Source organism: Sapajus apella, unplaced genomic scaffold (genome assembly GCF_009761245.1).
Source record: "Sapajus apella isolate SASKATOON/1434 unplaced genomic scaffold, GSC_monkey_1.0 scaffold9, whole genome shotgun sequence".
NCBI classification, from domain to species: Eukaryota; Metazoa; Chordata; class Mammalia; order Primates; family Cebidae; genus Sapajus; species Sapajus apella.
The window spans coordinates 5,067,663-5,083,632 of record NW_022436949.1 but is presented as its reverse complement, the minus strand read 5'-3'; the positions used below and the strand labels follow the sequence as shown (position 1 = coordinate 5,083,632).

Genomic DNA, 15,970 nt, shown 5'->3' with positions numbered 1-15,970 from the left:
TGTGTTAGATTTCTCTAAAGAATCCACATTGTGTCTTCTTGCCTAGCTTTGGCCACTGTGACTAAGTAGCTTCCTACTCCTCTCCTTCCTTACTGACCACGCTTTCCTGTTCTTACTGAAAACTCTTCTTTCTCTGTCCATTCTCCTCTAAATACATCAAACAATTCATTATCCCTCAAACATTATATATACCGTCTATATTCCATGATTGTTTATGCTGCTTAAGTTTCTCCTTAAAATCCTGTTCATCTCTTAAGTCCCAGGTCAAATTTTAACTCTTACATGAAACCTTCACTGAATAATTAGTATTCTATCCCTTCTGTTTAGAAGTCTCAGACTTTTTCTTTTATACCTAAACAAAAATCCATTATTTTCTACATTTTACTATATTTTCAATATACATTTCATTTTCATTACTAGACTGTAAATTCTTTGAAAATAGGTTTCAGGAGTCCCAAGCAAGTCTAGGGAATTTGCTAGAAGTCTTCCCTGGAACGTAAGCTCTATGTGAGCAGGAATATTTATTTCACGTACTACTCAATCCTCAACACTTGAAACAGTATCCGTCACATACCAGAAATACAATATATATTTGCTGAATAAGCATTCAACATAGCAACTGAGACAGTCCCATATGCATAGTGGGCACTAGACAGAAAGTTAGTTAAAAATTCAAAACAGATTTTTTCAAGTAAATTTTTCTTTTTTCAAAATAGTGAGCTTGAAAAGGTTATATATTTATGCCAGTGACACATCATCACATATTTGGTGCTGCTCTCAGGACTAGCTTGTGACTCATAAAATACAACCAGCTCAGTATATTTTGTTTTAAACAGAAACAGCACTATTCAACTAATATATTGACTTAATTTGGCTATCAATTATACTCGGCTGGAAATGAAATCTAAAAACTGTAGGATTCAGTGAAATACTTCACCTATGGGTCTCTAGATTTTGGATTCCCACAGAACATACCAAGTATTTTTCTTAACAGGCTGAACTATTACTGACCTCTTCCTCTTCCTAGCTTCTTAGTGTTGTGTTCTGTGAATTTTGTTATAAATCCTATTATCTTTTCTCCCTATATTCTTTCACATTAATTTACTTGGATTTAAGTATAATTCTATGCCAATGACTTGCAAGTTTATACCTCCTGACCTCTCTGATTGCCAAACTGCAATTGCCAGCTGCCTCTTCTGATACTTCCATATGGGTGCCTTAGACATTTCTAATTAACATGTCTAAATCTAAACTCTTCTTTATACAGCCCAAATGTTGTCCCTGCAGTGACCTCACCCTATGTGCACCACCTTACTAAACTGGACCATTGTTTAGGCAGCTACTTAAGTCCAATCCTAAGATACAATAACACATCAAGTTTTATACTACCTAATTGTTTTCTGAAGGTTTTCTCACAGATCTGGTTAGGTAAAGTTGTGTTTTGTTTTTTTCCTAGCATCTCTGAAGAAAAATTTTAAATGCTCCACATTATTGAGTCAATTCTAATAAACATATAAGCATTGGACACAGAGAAAATTAACACATATATAACATTAAAAACTGAATTAAGGCATTAAATAATTCAATTAAAATTCCATTTATTTAGATATTAAGTCATTTTTTTCTTTAGAATTCCTTATCCCCAAAACTAATTTCAAATATAATACTAATCCATCAATTATAATTACAAAAGTAGTGGCATATCTCAAAACAAGTTTTCAATCGTTTACTTTGCTTATTCCTCCTACCTCTTCACCACTCTAGCCTCATTTTGTCTTGCCTTGGACTACTTCCCAAGCTTCCTAATTTATTTCCTTCTCCCGACACATTGCCAGAAACATCATCTCTTTAAAATGCAAGTTTGCAATGTTACCTCCTGAGCACCCCTAATGGCTCTCTATCAGGCTTCGCATCACTGGGCTTCCAGCCACCTCCCTAGTCTCATATCTGCCATTCCTAGTCTCACACATCCCTACTCATCTGCACCTAACAGCAACTTGCCATACACTGGTTCACTTCATCTGTGCTTCTGAGTGTTTCCTGTCATCCTGCCTCCTCCGACTTCACTTTGCCAAGTGAGCAGAAGGGTCTGCTCAAATGTCTCTTACTCCACAAATTCTCTTTGATTCCCTAAATCTGGGCTGGGTTTTCATTCTATATGAATCTTGTGGACATATGTCTCACTGCACTGACCTCATAGTTTGTATGTCGGATTCTCTTATGACAGTGTGAGCTCTTTGAGGTTCCAGTCTGTGCCTCAGCTCATCTTTATATTCCGTGGTCTAGCTATTTATTTTAAAACAGTGAGTGAATAAATAAATGAGTAAAAAGCTTTCCTGTTTCCATGATTCTTCACAACACTAAGGAAAGAATCCGCAATCAACAGGTAAGAGAAATGCGGATATTGGGCACAGATTAACAAAATATATACATCCTAGTGTTCAGTGATAGCACAATAGCTTCAGTGGGTACATCTGGATTGATATATTTTAGAGCTTTCATTCAATATACGTTAAAGGATCAAGAATCAGGCTCTCAAACATGACCACTTACATCTTCAGATTTCCTTCAGGTAATGAAATAAATCTAAATTCTTCTTTATACAACCCAAATGTTGTCCCTGCGTGACCTCATCGTGTCTTCACCACCTTAGTAAACTGGACCATTATTTAGGCAGCTACTTAAGTCCAATCCTAAGATACAATAACACATCAAGTTTTATACTACCTAATTGTTTTCTGAAGGTTTTCTCAAAGATTTGGTTAACTGAAGTTGTGTTTTGTTTTTTTCCTGCCATCTTTAAAAAAAAATTAAATATTCTACATTATTGAGTCAATTCTAAGAAACATCTAAACATTGGACTTTTAGAGAAAATTAACATATTAACATTTAAAACAACTAATTAAGTAATTCAATTAATATTCCATTTATTTAGATATTAATTCATTTTTTTCTTTAGAATTCCATATCCCAAAAACTAATTTCAAATAAAATACTAAGCAATCCATTATCATTACAAAAGTAGTGGCATAGTGGCATATGTGCTGCTATAGATGTGCTGTGCTTATTTGGAGACTTCAGAGTCTCTATTGTGTATTACAGAAATGGCGTGGTAGGATAGAAAAAACCCTAGAATGGAAAACCATAAATCTGGAACTAATACTGCGTTTGCCACTAACCTGAAGACTCAATGGAAACTGTCTTTTTTTTATGTATAAAATGGAGGTGTTATACTTAAAGGTTCCTTCTTACCATAATGTTTTGTAATATGGCTCTTAAAAGAACAGAGGACTTCTAATATTGGAACATACTCTTAAAGTGAAGTAAGAGAACATTTCTGGGGGATGTTTTAGAACTATTAACAAAATTATTTCCTTAAGTTCTTAATTAACTGATGCTGATAACTAGTCTGAATTTTAATAGTGTATGAGCACTCTCCTAGTTTAATAAAAGTGCACTTAATAATAGTACATGATTTTTTGTAATACAAAATAAGGCTGAGCACAGTGGCTCTGGCTTGTAATCCCAGCACTTTGGGAGGCTGAGGTGGAAGGACTGCTTGACGTCAGGAGTTTAAGAGCAGCCTGGTCAATAAAACAAGACCCCATCTCTATAAATTTGAAAAATTAGCCAGATGTGATGGTGTATGTCTGTAGTTCTAGCAACTTTGAAGGCTGAGGCAGGAGGACTACTTGCGCTCAGGAGGTCAAGGCTGCAATGAGCTGTGATTGCAATATTGTACTCTAGCATGGGAAACAGAACAAGATCCTGTCTCTAGAAAGAAATAAAATGAAATAAAAAATAAAAACAAAATATTGTCATTATAATAAAACTTCAAAAGGAAAATCCTCTGATGTGTTGAGATATTTACTTGAAAGATACAATAATTATAAGGCAGGAGAGGGTATCCTTTTAGGACTTTTGGAAATACAGTAACAACATTCCTTAATTTTAGCAAAAGTCATTGCTGTCCTTACTAAAGCAAGAAGATTCTCAAAATCATGAGTCCATAGTAAATTATGCAACACTTGTTAGGAGACTTTACAATGAGGAACAAATATGAGGATCATAAAATCTCTATTTTCATTATATCTGCCTCTTGATTCTAGAAGCAGATGTTTGCACATGTGAAAATGATATTGAAACTTTTAAAGTTAGGTGAACTATGGGGCAGTTGCAAAGTTTGGTAAGCAAAAATAAACTGAAGCTGCTTAAAATTTGGGAAATATTTTATCCAGAAATCATAAACCAAGATGAATTTTGAAACTCTTGAAAGACAGCACAGGAGGGTGGGAATATTGAAACAGAGATGCTATTAGATAAATGCATTCTAGTAAAACCTTACCGGCCTTGGAAATAGTTGGAAGTCCTGGCAAATCGGGCAGTTTGTTACATGCCACCTATGTGAATTACAAAGCATCAGTGTCTTTAAAAATTTCTAAGTACTTTTTTTCTGGCATTAAATATTCAGTAGTTTATTCCTGTCCCCCATATACGAATATGATAGTAATTTTCTATTTTCTTCCTAAGACAAATTTACTATTAATAAGCTTACAGCAGCATTTCTTTTAAAAATTGTTTTCAGAGACTGGCAGATGGCTGCTACAAGGAGGGACGAGGGACACCGTCATCTTGGTTATGTGGAAGTGGTTTTGTGGCAGGTCAGGTCTCACTAACAGCTGACCAGCAGGCTTTCAAGACAACTATTTCAGCACTGACTGTGTGGTTAGGTTAAACATTAAAAGCTGAAAGAGCCAGTGCCCCTAAACAAAGTCTGGAATGTAATAAAAGCCCACCAATAGTCTTGCCTAGGCCTTTCCTGGGCCTTAAAGCATGACAAGATAACAAAGGAATTCTTAACAGGAATTAGTTACGTATGATTACATAAAGGCAGGCTGTAAGTCAAATTAAACCTTAGGATTAAACAGGTTTTCTTGGGAGTCTGAAGAAACTTCCCAGACCTCCACAAACAAGTTTTATTGGGGATCTAAAGGAACTTCCCAAACCTCCATGATTTAGCAGGAGACAAGATGAGGGTAATCACCCCTCCACCCCTCCAGCACCTGAACTCATCTAGATTAAGTAAATTTACTGAGGCTCCGGAGGAAGGTCTTCAGGACTCTGACCTTAGTTATAGATTAGAAAAAGTTAATCACTTATGTCTTTAGAAAAATGCACACTTACACACTTACACGTAGACATATAGCTTAGAGGGTATGTAAGCTCTGGAAAACTTTGTAGTTTTGAGTTGGTCTGGCGATATTTTTGTACCCGGTTACAGAAATAAATTCTCTTCTTTCCCAGTTCCTCTGCATCTCGCTATTGGGAAATAAGAATAAGCAGCTCAACCCTCTCTTTGGTCCCAGAACAGTTTAGTTGCTGTGTGTTATGGAAGCTCTGGGAAAAGGCCTAGACTGCTTGATTGGAAGAGTCAGAAGTGCAGTAACCATTAGGCAGACTAGAACACAGAATTGCTACCACTTTTTAGTGTCAGTTGTAGGGAAGATGCTAAAGTAAGTGATTTGTGTTCAGCACCTTAAACCTCTAGCTCACGAACTTCACACGATCTGAATGTGTGGTTCTACACTCAACCAGGTGGGCACAAGCCTCAACTTATACTTCCTTGCTACTGCTTTCTTAAATAGTTCCTTTATGGTAGAACACAGGTGATGGAAAATTTCTTAGTCAGTTTCATTTCCAAACACAATTAGAAATATGATGAAATTTCAGTAATTCTATGGTGAATTAGAAAGAGAGAGTTGAGGGAGTGAAACTCAGAGCCTCCCCCACCCTTACCCCCAGGCAACTGTGAAATTACATAACAAAGACTGCCCTCATTTAGACTAACCAAAGCCTATTTTGATTATGGTGCCCGCCGCCCCCCCCCCCCCGCCCGCCCACACCCCAAAGCAAAATTCAAATACTGACTTAAAGAAACAAACAATATCTATTAGCTTTAGTTTCTGTGATTTTCTAGAATGAAAAAAAAAGGCTATCCTTCAGAAATAAATTTAGTTTTAAAACTGGAATTCACTAAAGCAAACCAAAGATATTTGATATTCCTATTACTGTCAATTGTTCCTGGATTTTAAAAATTAGATTTGAATTAGGAATTTCATTATGAAATGTTTTTAATTCAGAATGTAATTTAAAAACTCAGATTTTCTAACAGCAGAGGCAGGAGAGGGAAGCCATAGAATTGAATAGAAAACTAGAAATTACAAGGCAATTAAATAAAATGAAAAAATGAGAACGAACTCGAATGGCAATCCCTGGGAAGCAGAGAAGCCTTTGAATCCAGTCACAGGAGAAGGGACCAACAGCTGGCCACTCAACAAGGGTGATGTTAGAATTGGTGATGTTCCCACAACCACTTCTGGCACAGGTTGTCAACAGAATTATCAATATACAATTCTATTCCACTAGCTTCAGTCTTCAAGGAATTGGTTTCAGTCAATTATAAAGATATCAGAAGACTGATAATCCTTGGAAGATTGAGAACAATCACTAAGGCATCATTAAGACGCTCAGAGAAATTGCTGGTAAGCATTTATGAGGACTGTAAATTTATTATTTAGAAATCAATAGAGACTACTAAATTTTAGAAAATGCTTATTAAATCTTTTACTGAAGAAAAGTTGTTACTAACAATCAAAATAATTTGCAGGGCTTCTAATGGATAGAAATTCAAAGGTACAGTACTTACTTAAAGAAGCTAAAGTATGAATAATATTCTGAGGCTTAAGAAAACATTAGCTGGCCGGGCGTGGTAGCTCACGCCTGTAATCCAAGCACTTTGGAGGCCAAGGCAGGCAGATGACCTGAGGTCGGGAGTTCAAGACCAGCCTGACCAACATGGTGAAACCCCGTCTTTAAAAAAAAAAAAAGAAAAGAAAAAAAAAAGAAAAAAAACATTAGCTTCATAAACTCATAAAAGTTGTATTCTTTATAGAACTATTTGTGGCTCTTTTTACAGAAACAATATTATATTTATTTTCATTGGGTCTTGATATAAATCAGTTTATCTTCTCCCAAAATCTAAAATCAGTAAAATAATAAATCAGATATATTTTGCTCACTATTCCTTTTTTTAATTTGCCATTTAAAAAATAAACAATGGCTTATTAGGTAAAAATACATATTTACCTTTCTTAAGTAATATGCTATTACGGTACTATACAACTTCCAAAATATTTGGAATTTTTTCATCTATCCACCTAGCTACTATATTTTATAAAGGATGGGGGGGTATGGAGAAAATCTAATTAACTAATAGAAAACTAGGGCACAAACATGCAATAAAATGGAAATAAACTAGGTACATCCTTTGAATTATTTCCCATCACACTAAAAGAAAAAATAACCTCTCTCTACTAAAGAGTTTATTAACATTACATCCTTAAAGCTGTCTTCAGCTATAATACAGTACATCATACGTTCAATTAACTGCTGAATTCTTTTAAATTATTTTGCAAAAAATAATAGGCAATATATTACCTCTGCTATGTATTTGGAATTAAATTAATGGTAGCAAAAATACACAAATACGAGAAACAGAACAAATAGAAAAAATTTAACTGCACAAAAGATGAGGAAAAAAAAGAATATTTGAGCTAATAAAATCAAATCTCAAAAGGCCTGTCTTTTCCAAAGGAAAACCATTATTAACAAAGAAAGTACTGAAAATATGCAGATTATTTTTGAATTGATTTTCATTTCTAAATTAAAGAAATATTTCAATTTAAATATAAAACATCATTTTTCTAAAATGAGATCATTTAAATTGGAAAACAATGTAATACAAAAATATAAAATATGCTACTGAATTTTAATTGAAATGTGTGTAAGGCCCAGCTACAAGTTTTTAGTAAGAGAAAAAGACTGATAAACGGATCTCCTTTCTTTTAGTTCTAATTTTTCTCATAATAAGAAACTTGGTTTTAGGATAATTTTGAAACTATTAAAATTAGGCTTTAATATTTGAAATCTACGTGAAATAATTATTTGGATATGGCTGTCATCATCTCTAATCTATAAAGAAATTTATATATGTTATTTATATATGTGTTTGACGTAATTGTGGAATTGTCTTTCATGATGTTTTTCAAATAAAATAACTAAATATATTGATCAAGACAATAGCTACCTGCTTCTTTCACACTTTAACATTATTTCTGAGTAAACTACTCATTATATGAATAGTATAAAACATTGTTTGAAAGGGCAGGCTTTCAATGCATTTGTTTTTATTCCTATACTGCCTTTACTACTTATGACTGCAGAACATTTTAAAAAGTCACTTAACAGTTACTTAATATCTACTGAATGTGAGAGTAACAGTACTTTTCTATCTATAAATGCTATGAAAATTAAATAGGATAATGTATTTCAGATACTGAGCAGAATACAGTAGTTCAATCAATGCATATGAGCTATTTTGATCTTTTTCTCCTTGGTTTACACACATTAACTCAAGTTTTTACTTACTTTTTGATGTTTATTCAATATCTTCTCATAGCAATGAGTCAAAATGGTTATTTGAGCAGTCTCCCATTTGGAGACAAGGATGTGTAGAAGAGAGAAGAGGTAGAGCCATACCCAGACCTAGGATTAAACTCCAGCCTGCTGTGGCAGTTAATAAACTTCCATTTAGTTCAATTTTTATATGTAAGATAAAAATAAAAACTTTTTAAAGTTTGCAGGTTAAAAAACCTAATGTTGAAATTAAGTTTGCACTGCTTAAGGTAAGTGGTAAGAACTCAATAAAGTGTAGTCCCCTCCTCTAAATCTAGATAGACAGATACAAACATAGATACTTGAAAGACAGGAGACTGACAGATGAAACAGTTGACATAGGAAATGGAGATAGATAAAGAGATATATGTAGCTGAGAGATAGATAGAGAAGTAGGACATAGAGGAAAGAGAGGAGAGAAAGCAAAGGAGAGAAACATGAAGAGGGAGAGGGGAAGAAAGAGAGGGAGATCACCCATCTGTAATTCATTACATATGATTACATAAAGGCAGGCTCTAAGTCAAATTTATTTTTGACATTTCTGAATAATCCAACATTTCCTTACATATTCAAAGCATTAATAGATATTTTTTAGATGAATGAATACATCAAATCAATGGATCAATCTGTGAAATATTATTTTAACTAACTTTAAAATCATGCTTTAAATTGGAAGTCATTCTTTTATGCATAATTCATAGATTACTTAAGAGTATCTTCTAGATTCATAACAATTTTCCTATATTTACAAATAGGAATGTGTGGAAACTTCTTACTTTACAAGAGACATTTCTATAGGCATTCTTAATCTTAGACTAGCAATTATTTTCTGTCCAATATTAATTAAAATATATGCCACATTTGGCATTCTCTTAATAATAATAATCACCTTCCTTAGACTTCAGTTTTCAATATCAAAATTGAAAAAGAGCTTTTTAGAATAAACAGCACTTTCATACATAATAAATAAGACCATTTTCTTTCTCTATAAGAGAATATACATAAAATTCACTCTAATCAAATACCTTGCTAAGTTAGTGGTTGGCAAGGAATTAAGCAGTTAATGTGAACAGCAGTTGTTTCTGTTGTTGTTGTTTGTGTTGATTTGCTCATTTTTAAAAAATTAACAGAGTTCCTCGTAAAGATAGAACAGTTTTTACTTACTTTAGGCAGTTTCATAAATAGTAGCCAATCAATTATCTATTGATCATTTTATGTATCATACACATAGAAGGGTCTATATCATGCTGTGTATTTACATATCAAGATTCAACAATCCATTATTTAAAATGTGTCTTCAAGATCCATATATGTTATCATATCACAGAGCTACAGCCCATTATGACTACTTAAGTCACTTCAAGTAAACATACAAATTTTCAGAAAATGAAAATAATGAATAAGTATTCACATTGCTTTGGTTAAAAATAATTGTAAAACGATATTGCAATATTAACACAGAAAGTTGCTATGTTAAAAGATCATGCAAAAAGTAATTGATCTAGCAATTATTTCTTAGAAAACAGCTTTTTGTGAGGTCAACCTTAAAATAAATTCAGTGTAATTGCATTTAGTGCAAAAATATTAATGTATATTTTATACTAAATATATACTAATTTTGTTTTAAAAAAATATAAAGAAGTGTATATAAACATGTATGTATATACTTATATATGGGTGTATTAATATTTGCATTAAACATGTTAATGTGACTAGAAAACTTAACACTACATATGTTGATGTATATATGATAGAACAGACTGCCCTACAGGTAAAAATTTACTTTCTATGCATCACTAATCAATAAATGACTTAGAGGTTAAGTTCACATATTTTAAAGGTAGTTTGTTATTCAAAACAACTGAAATAATAAGTGTAAATATATTTCAATACTATTAATAGTCTGAAGACTATTACTATATCAACTAGTCTAATTAGTGCATTTGTAATTGTAAAACCTGATTTATACTACAAGTCTTTTCATTTTTTTACAATAAAACATAAAAGCCTATTCAGTTTTTAAGTCTTATACGTAAGAGTAGTTTAATATACTATGGATGAATCATTAGGAAACATTTTATTGTATTTGAAACAACAAAAACAATTTTAAAATTGATAAAAAGCCATGAGATGAATAAATTAGAGATAAAATTTAACAAAAATATATGCATTTATTAAGACACATTTCTTTATTATCTCTATCAGAGTAAAAAGTTCATGTTTATTTGATATCCACGTAGTCTTAGATGTAAATTAAAAGAAAGTCAAAACTCTGGTTTACCTGTTACTCTTGAAAAACTATTTTGAAGCTTAACATCCAAACAAAATGATAAACCAACAAACACTGGTAAGAGCTATAAAATTCCAATGATTTTGTTTTACCTAATAAGTGTTGAATTTACTAATTTACTAATTTTTATACGGTAAATTTATAAATATAACTATCTAGCTAATATACCATATTTTCCTTGATAGTATAACCCAAGTAGGAAAGGGTAGGAAATGTCTATGAAATAAGAACAATCAAGTGACTTTGGTCAAGTTCTTACTCTAGAATTGATGAATGATATCCATGGCCATCCTTTTTTGTTTTGACTGTTATTGAATGGTTGCTTTTTGTCTGTGGCAACCTCAAGATTTGCTGTTTCTTTGATATAGTATCAATGGTCCATTCCACTGTGATAAAGTGCAACTCTAGTACTAATAGGTTTATAATGACTGCTTAAGCTTTTCACTTTGTAAGCATTGGAAGACTTCACTCACCTTGTTCAAGTGGTTGGCTTTTAGTTGAAGTAGTTTTCATCTTGAGTGCCTCCCTAACAGACATGTCACAGCAGGAGCCTTTGTTAGTGTCTTGGTCACTGTCAGCCTGATCACTGTCCCCGTGCCCACTGTCTCTCAGGCTGGCTCTTTCTGGGTCCTTAAACGTGGAGCTACTGAAATACATATAAAGAAAAAGAAGAGAAAGTGTTGTCTCTACTAGTTTGAATCTGAAGTGTAGTTTCTTGCAAAGCAATTTTGACACGAATGCAAATGGGGAAGCTGAGAAAAGTTATTTAATAGGCCTTACCTTTGAACAAACTGCTGCCTGCTGCCCATGTAATTGGGCTCTGCGGGAAAATTGTCTGTCTGTGAAAGAGAAGGAAAAAAATACGTATAGTTGTACACTGGACAAATCTCCTGCAGAGCAACAAGATTTCCTAGTGGAAAAATGATTAATAATTCAAAAATTCCCTTAATCTTCAGATTTGTACATTTTAATTAAATTGGAAATTGCTGACATGTAATTATGTACTCAGAACAATTAAATGATTCCGGTCCACAAATTACCTGTTAAAGTAAACAATGAGCCTGTCATAACTGGCATTCTCTTTTAGTACCAGGATGGATAACACTGTCTGTGTTGTTTAATTACTTAGATATTAAGATTGAATATTTGTGGGAGGAGTGGGAAAATGACCTAATTTCTCCATATTAAAAGTGTGAATTATTTAATAATACTCATTTTTAAACATAATTGCATCATCTGCTGGGATTCTATGGCTTTCTTGATGTAATATCATTTAAAGTCATCCACTCCTCAATTAAGAGATGCAGGGCCTTTTCTTCAAATTTGGCCTGTAATGGATACAAGCATATCACATATGGTTGAACTCATCTCTATAATTTATTCTCAGCTACATCTGAACTATGGAAATTATATTCAAACAATCCAGTGGAAATGGATTTCTATTTCACTTTCTAGTTATTAAAACAAAGTAAAACAAAAATAAGAGAGATAAAAAGTGTTACTTAAAACATGAGCGTAAAAGACATTGAGAAACCAGGCTTGTTTTTGCAGTTGTTTTTACTGCTTCCAAACTGATGTGGAGGTCTGCCAAAAAGAACTGAATTCTCCTTGTATCATGGAACAGAGTCTTTTAGGAGAAAGAGACTGGATCTTTCATAGATTTCCCTATACTGTACATTCATACACATTACTTCTTCTTGCAGCTGACTCAGTGACAAAGCTTCTCCTGTTTTCTGTATCAGTTAATATCACGGCATTATACTCTGAAGCAGCTATGGGTTCCTACAAGATCATCCAGCATACAAGTATCAGTGACACGGGGAGGATGCAATTCATGAAGCAGAGGGCCCAAGGTAAGACTTAATGTAGTGCAATATGTGCTTTCCTTATTAATCAGGCTAATTTAAAATAAGATACTCTTTTTTTCTTCATCCCATATAGTAATATAGAGCATTTGGCTTTGTGAGCGATTACTGAAAAAAGAAAAGAACATGTTAAGAATGATAGTTTAAAGTATTATGTAAGTTTCAGTGTCAAGTTTGGGAACAGAAAAAGCGCTCACAAACTTCTTAACATACAACCTTTTTTGGTTTGTGCAAATGACCTTTATCAAAGTACATGCAAAGATAAAGTGAACAAGGTGGATTCGTTGCTCACTCCTAACCGTCTTACTAGCAGTTGGTAGCAGACATTTTCCATTAATGTATTATATCAATTTCTAGATTCACTGAAGTATCTTACTTTTTAAAAAGTAATGGAAAACTGACAAAATATCAGTTTTAAGGATAACTTGATGTTCTAGTAATGTTAATAGCAGTAGTCAACACCAGTGGCAAAAATGTTTGCAAAAAAAATTTGAGAAATTTTAAAACTGTAATTACTTAGTCACTTCACATTTTAACTTAATAAATTCTAATTCATCCTTTGAATTGGCCAAACACATGTATCTAATCCACTATTGCTGTCAGTTGAGAGCTAAAGATGAGTGTTTTAGAACACTTTAAGAAAACAAAATCCAAGTTATCAAAGAGACAATAAAATGTAATGTGAAATCAAAAACTCTAATTAGAAAATATAAGTACTATTATAAGTAGTGTTGTAATTTTAATGGTTTTAATTAAGTGGAGCCTCATAGGATGTGGATCCCTGTTCATTTAGACACAAGGAATTAGGCTGAGGAAACTTTTTTCTCTCGTCTTGATAGGAACAGTATCTAAAAAGGTTTGCATATTATTAAAATTCTAAGCATTTCTAATTAAATAAGAAACTTAAACTAAGAAATAAAATCTTATTTCCATTGAATGAAGAGTTATTAAAATTATGTGCACACACACATGTATTTATGCCTGAGTATTTGATGAACTCTGGGCAATGGTACTGCTACCGAATATTGTCCTAGTGAAGATAGAAAAACAAGAAAAAGAGAGAAAAGAAGGGAGGTCGGGGAAAACAAAAGGAAAGCCAAAGAAAGGCTGGGTGGGATGTCTCATCTAATGACTGTAATCCCAGCACTTTGAAAGGTAGAGGCAGGAGAATCACTTGAGCCCAGGAGTTCGAGATCAGCAAGCACTGTCAACATATTGAGAACCCATCTCGATAAATAATATTAATAATAATAAAATTATCCAGATGTGGTGGCGCCCACCTGCACTCCCAGCTGCTCAGGAGGCTGAGGTGGGAAAATTGCTTGAGCCCAGGATGTCGAGGCTACAGTGAGCTGTGAAAGCATCACCACTCCAGCCTGGGCAACCTGTCTCAAAAACAAAAATAAACAAACTAAACAAACAAACTCTGAGAAAGAGAAAGAAAGTGGGAGAAAGAAAGGGAAGTTACATGAAGGAGGAGGAGTAGGGTGAGAGGGTGAAAAGAGGTAGAAAAACGAAGTCAGTTTCTAATTATAGAATTTCACAAAGTACAATTTTAAAAGTTTGCAATTTAATCACTAGCAGAGTAACAGAAGTTTACTAATAATGTCTGCACTCATCCATTAAAGTAAATAGGAATATGAGAGATTGTATGTGTATATAATTACCATAATGTCATAGCCATTTGGCCTTTAACAAACATATAACTAATTCACGATTAAAATCACACTGGTTTAATATAAAAAGTAACACTTTCATTATCTAGACTCTAAGGGTGTCTGAAAATTCATTTAAAGTAATCTGAATGTAAAATAACAGTATTTTTATAGAAAAATGAAAAACAGAGAAAAAAACCATATGTATGACAGCATCATTTAATTAGAAGTAGAAGAGCTTTCACATATTTTACAACACTAAACTCTAAATATTGAGTTTTACCTTGTCCATGTATAATTCTTAAATTTTAAGTCTTGGAAGAGAGTAGAATTTGAGGTGAGATACTTCTACATTTTACGACTTAGCAGGATAATTAAATATGAATATTTACAATGCTTGAAAACCTTGTCTTTCATGCAAACTAATCACTACAGTGTTTTCTCTTCAAACTTAACTTGAACACAGTGACTTTATATGATAAACATGTAAACATGAGAATTTGTTCATCATTAAAAATATCATATATACCTACATTTGGTGAGTAGTTCCATATATGTTTTCAAGTAGCTATTTTAAAAACTTAATGATGATCAATTTGAAAATCTACAAAAAATCAATAATAAATGAGACAAAATTTATCTTTTTAAAAAATAGTGATTGTTTCCTCATAACAAAATAGATGTGAAATAACATCATATTGATTTTTGTCATTTTTTGGTGTGTTAAAAATAATAAAAATGTAGATATTCTTTGCTTATTTAATAAACAAGTGAGCAAGCAAGCAAAGACTTAAAGTGGTTAAAGTTTGAAAAATGTACCGTTTTTGATTATTTGCCTTTTTTTCTCTTCTAGTATTCAGCAACCTATGGTACATTTATAAATGATATTAAAAATCAACAATTTTATCAGCAGTATTTAGTAATAAACTATTCCTAAGGATAGGCAATCTTCTACAACTTACTATCTGATTCTAATTCTGAAAAAAGTTATTATAATTTTTAAGAAACTTGTCTGAAAAAGGTCAAAAGAAAGCATGTAATGAAACTGAGTCATGCTGGCTGAAACTAGGAAAGCTCTCTATTTGTGGAAGTAGGTTATTTTGATATGGCCACTTACATGTCTTTAAGAAGTTAATCTAAAAGGACAGTAAAAGTAGTGAAAATGGATTTTTTAACTATTAAAATATTAAATACAAAAAGTTAAATATATTAAGTATTTGACAAAATTCAAAATTCAACATCTGTTAATAATATTTCTCAGCAAACCAGGATTAAAAGGAAACTCCCTCAACTATACAAAGGACATCTACAAAAAAATGTAGAGCTATTACCATACTCAATACTGAAAGATTCAGTTTTCTTCCTAAATAAAGAGGTCCACTCTCATTGCTTCTATTCATCATTTTAACAAAGCCCTAATAAGTTCCATGAGGCAAGAAAAATACAGGGCATACAAATTGGAGAGAAAGAAAAAAAAATTCACAGATGATATCATTGAGTTCACAGATAACCTTGTTTAGGCAGAAAATAGCAAGGAGCCAAAACAAACAAAACTTCTTTGAACTAATAAGTAAATTAAGCAAGGTGGCTATATTTAAGGTCATCACATAAAAATCAATCATATTTCTATATTCTAGAATGAACTA

The 15,970-nt window shown here is 32.7% G+C and overlaps 1 protein-coding gene across 4 annotated transcripts in view; it reads right to left on the bottom strand.

Annotated features, from left to right (window-relative positions):
- Nucleotides 1-15,970, bottom strand: part of PCDH17 (protocadherin 17) — a 101,188-nt gene that overhangs the window by 52,826 nt on the left and 32,392 nt on the right. For 3 of the 4 annotated variants that reach the window (XM_032277320.1, XM_032277321.1, XM_032277323.1), the window contains 2 exons: nucleotides 11,585-11,643; nucleotides 11,278-11,450 (listed from right to left, as the gene is read on the bottom strand). In XM_032277320.1, the coding sequence (XP_032133211.1) occupies nucleotides 11,278-11,450; nucleotides 11,585-11,643 (232 nt within the window). The remainder of the gene's footprint in view (nucleotides 1-11,277; nucleotides 11,451-11,584; nucleotides 11,644-15,970) is intronic. The other variant, XM_032277322.1, reaches the window with a different exon arrangement.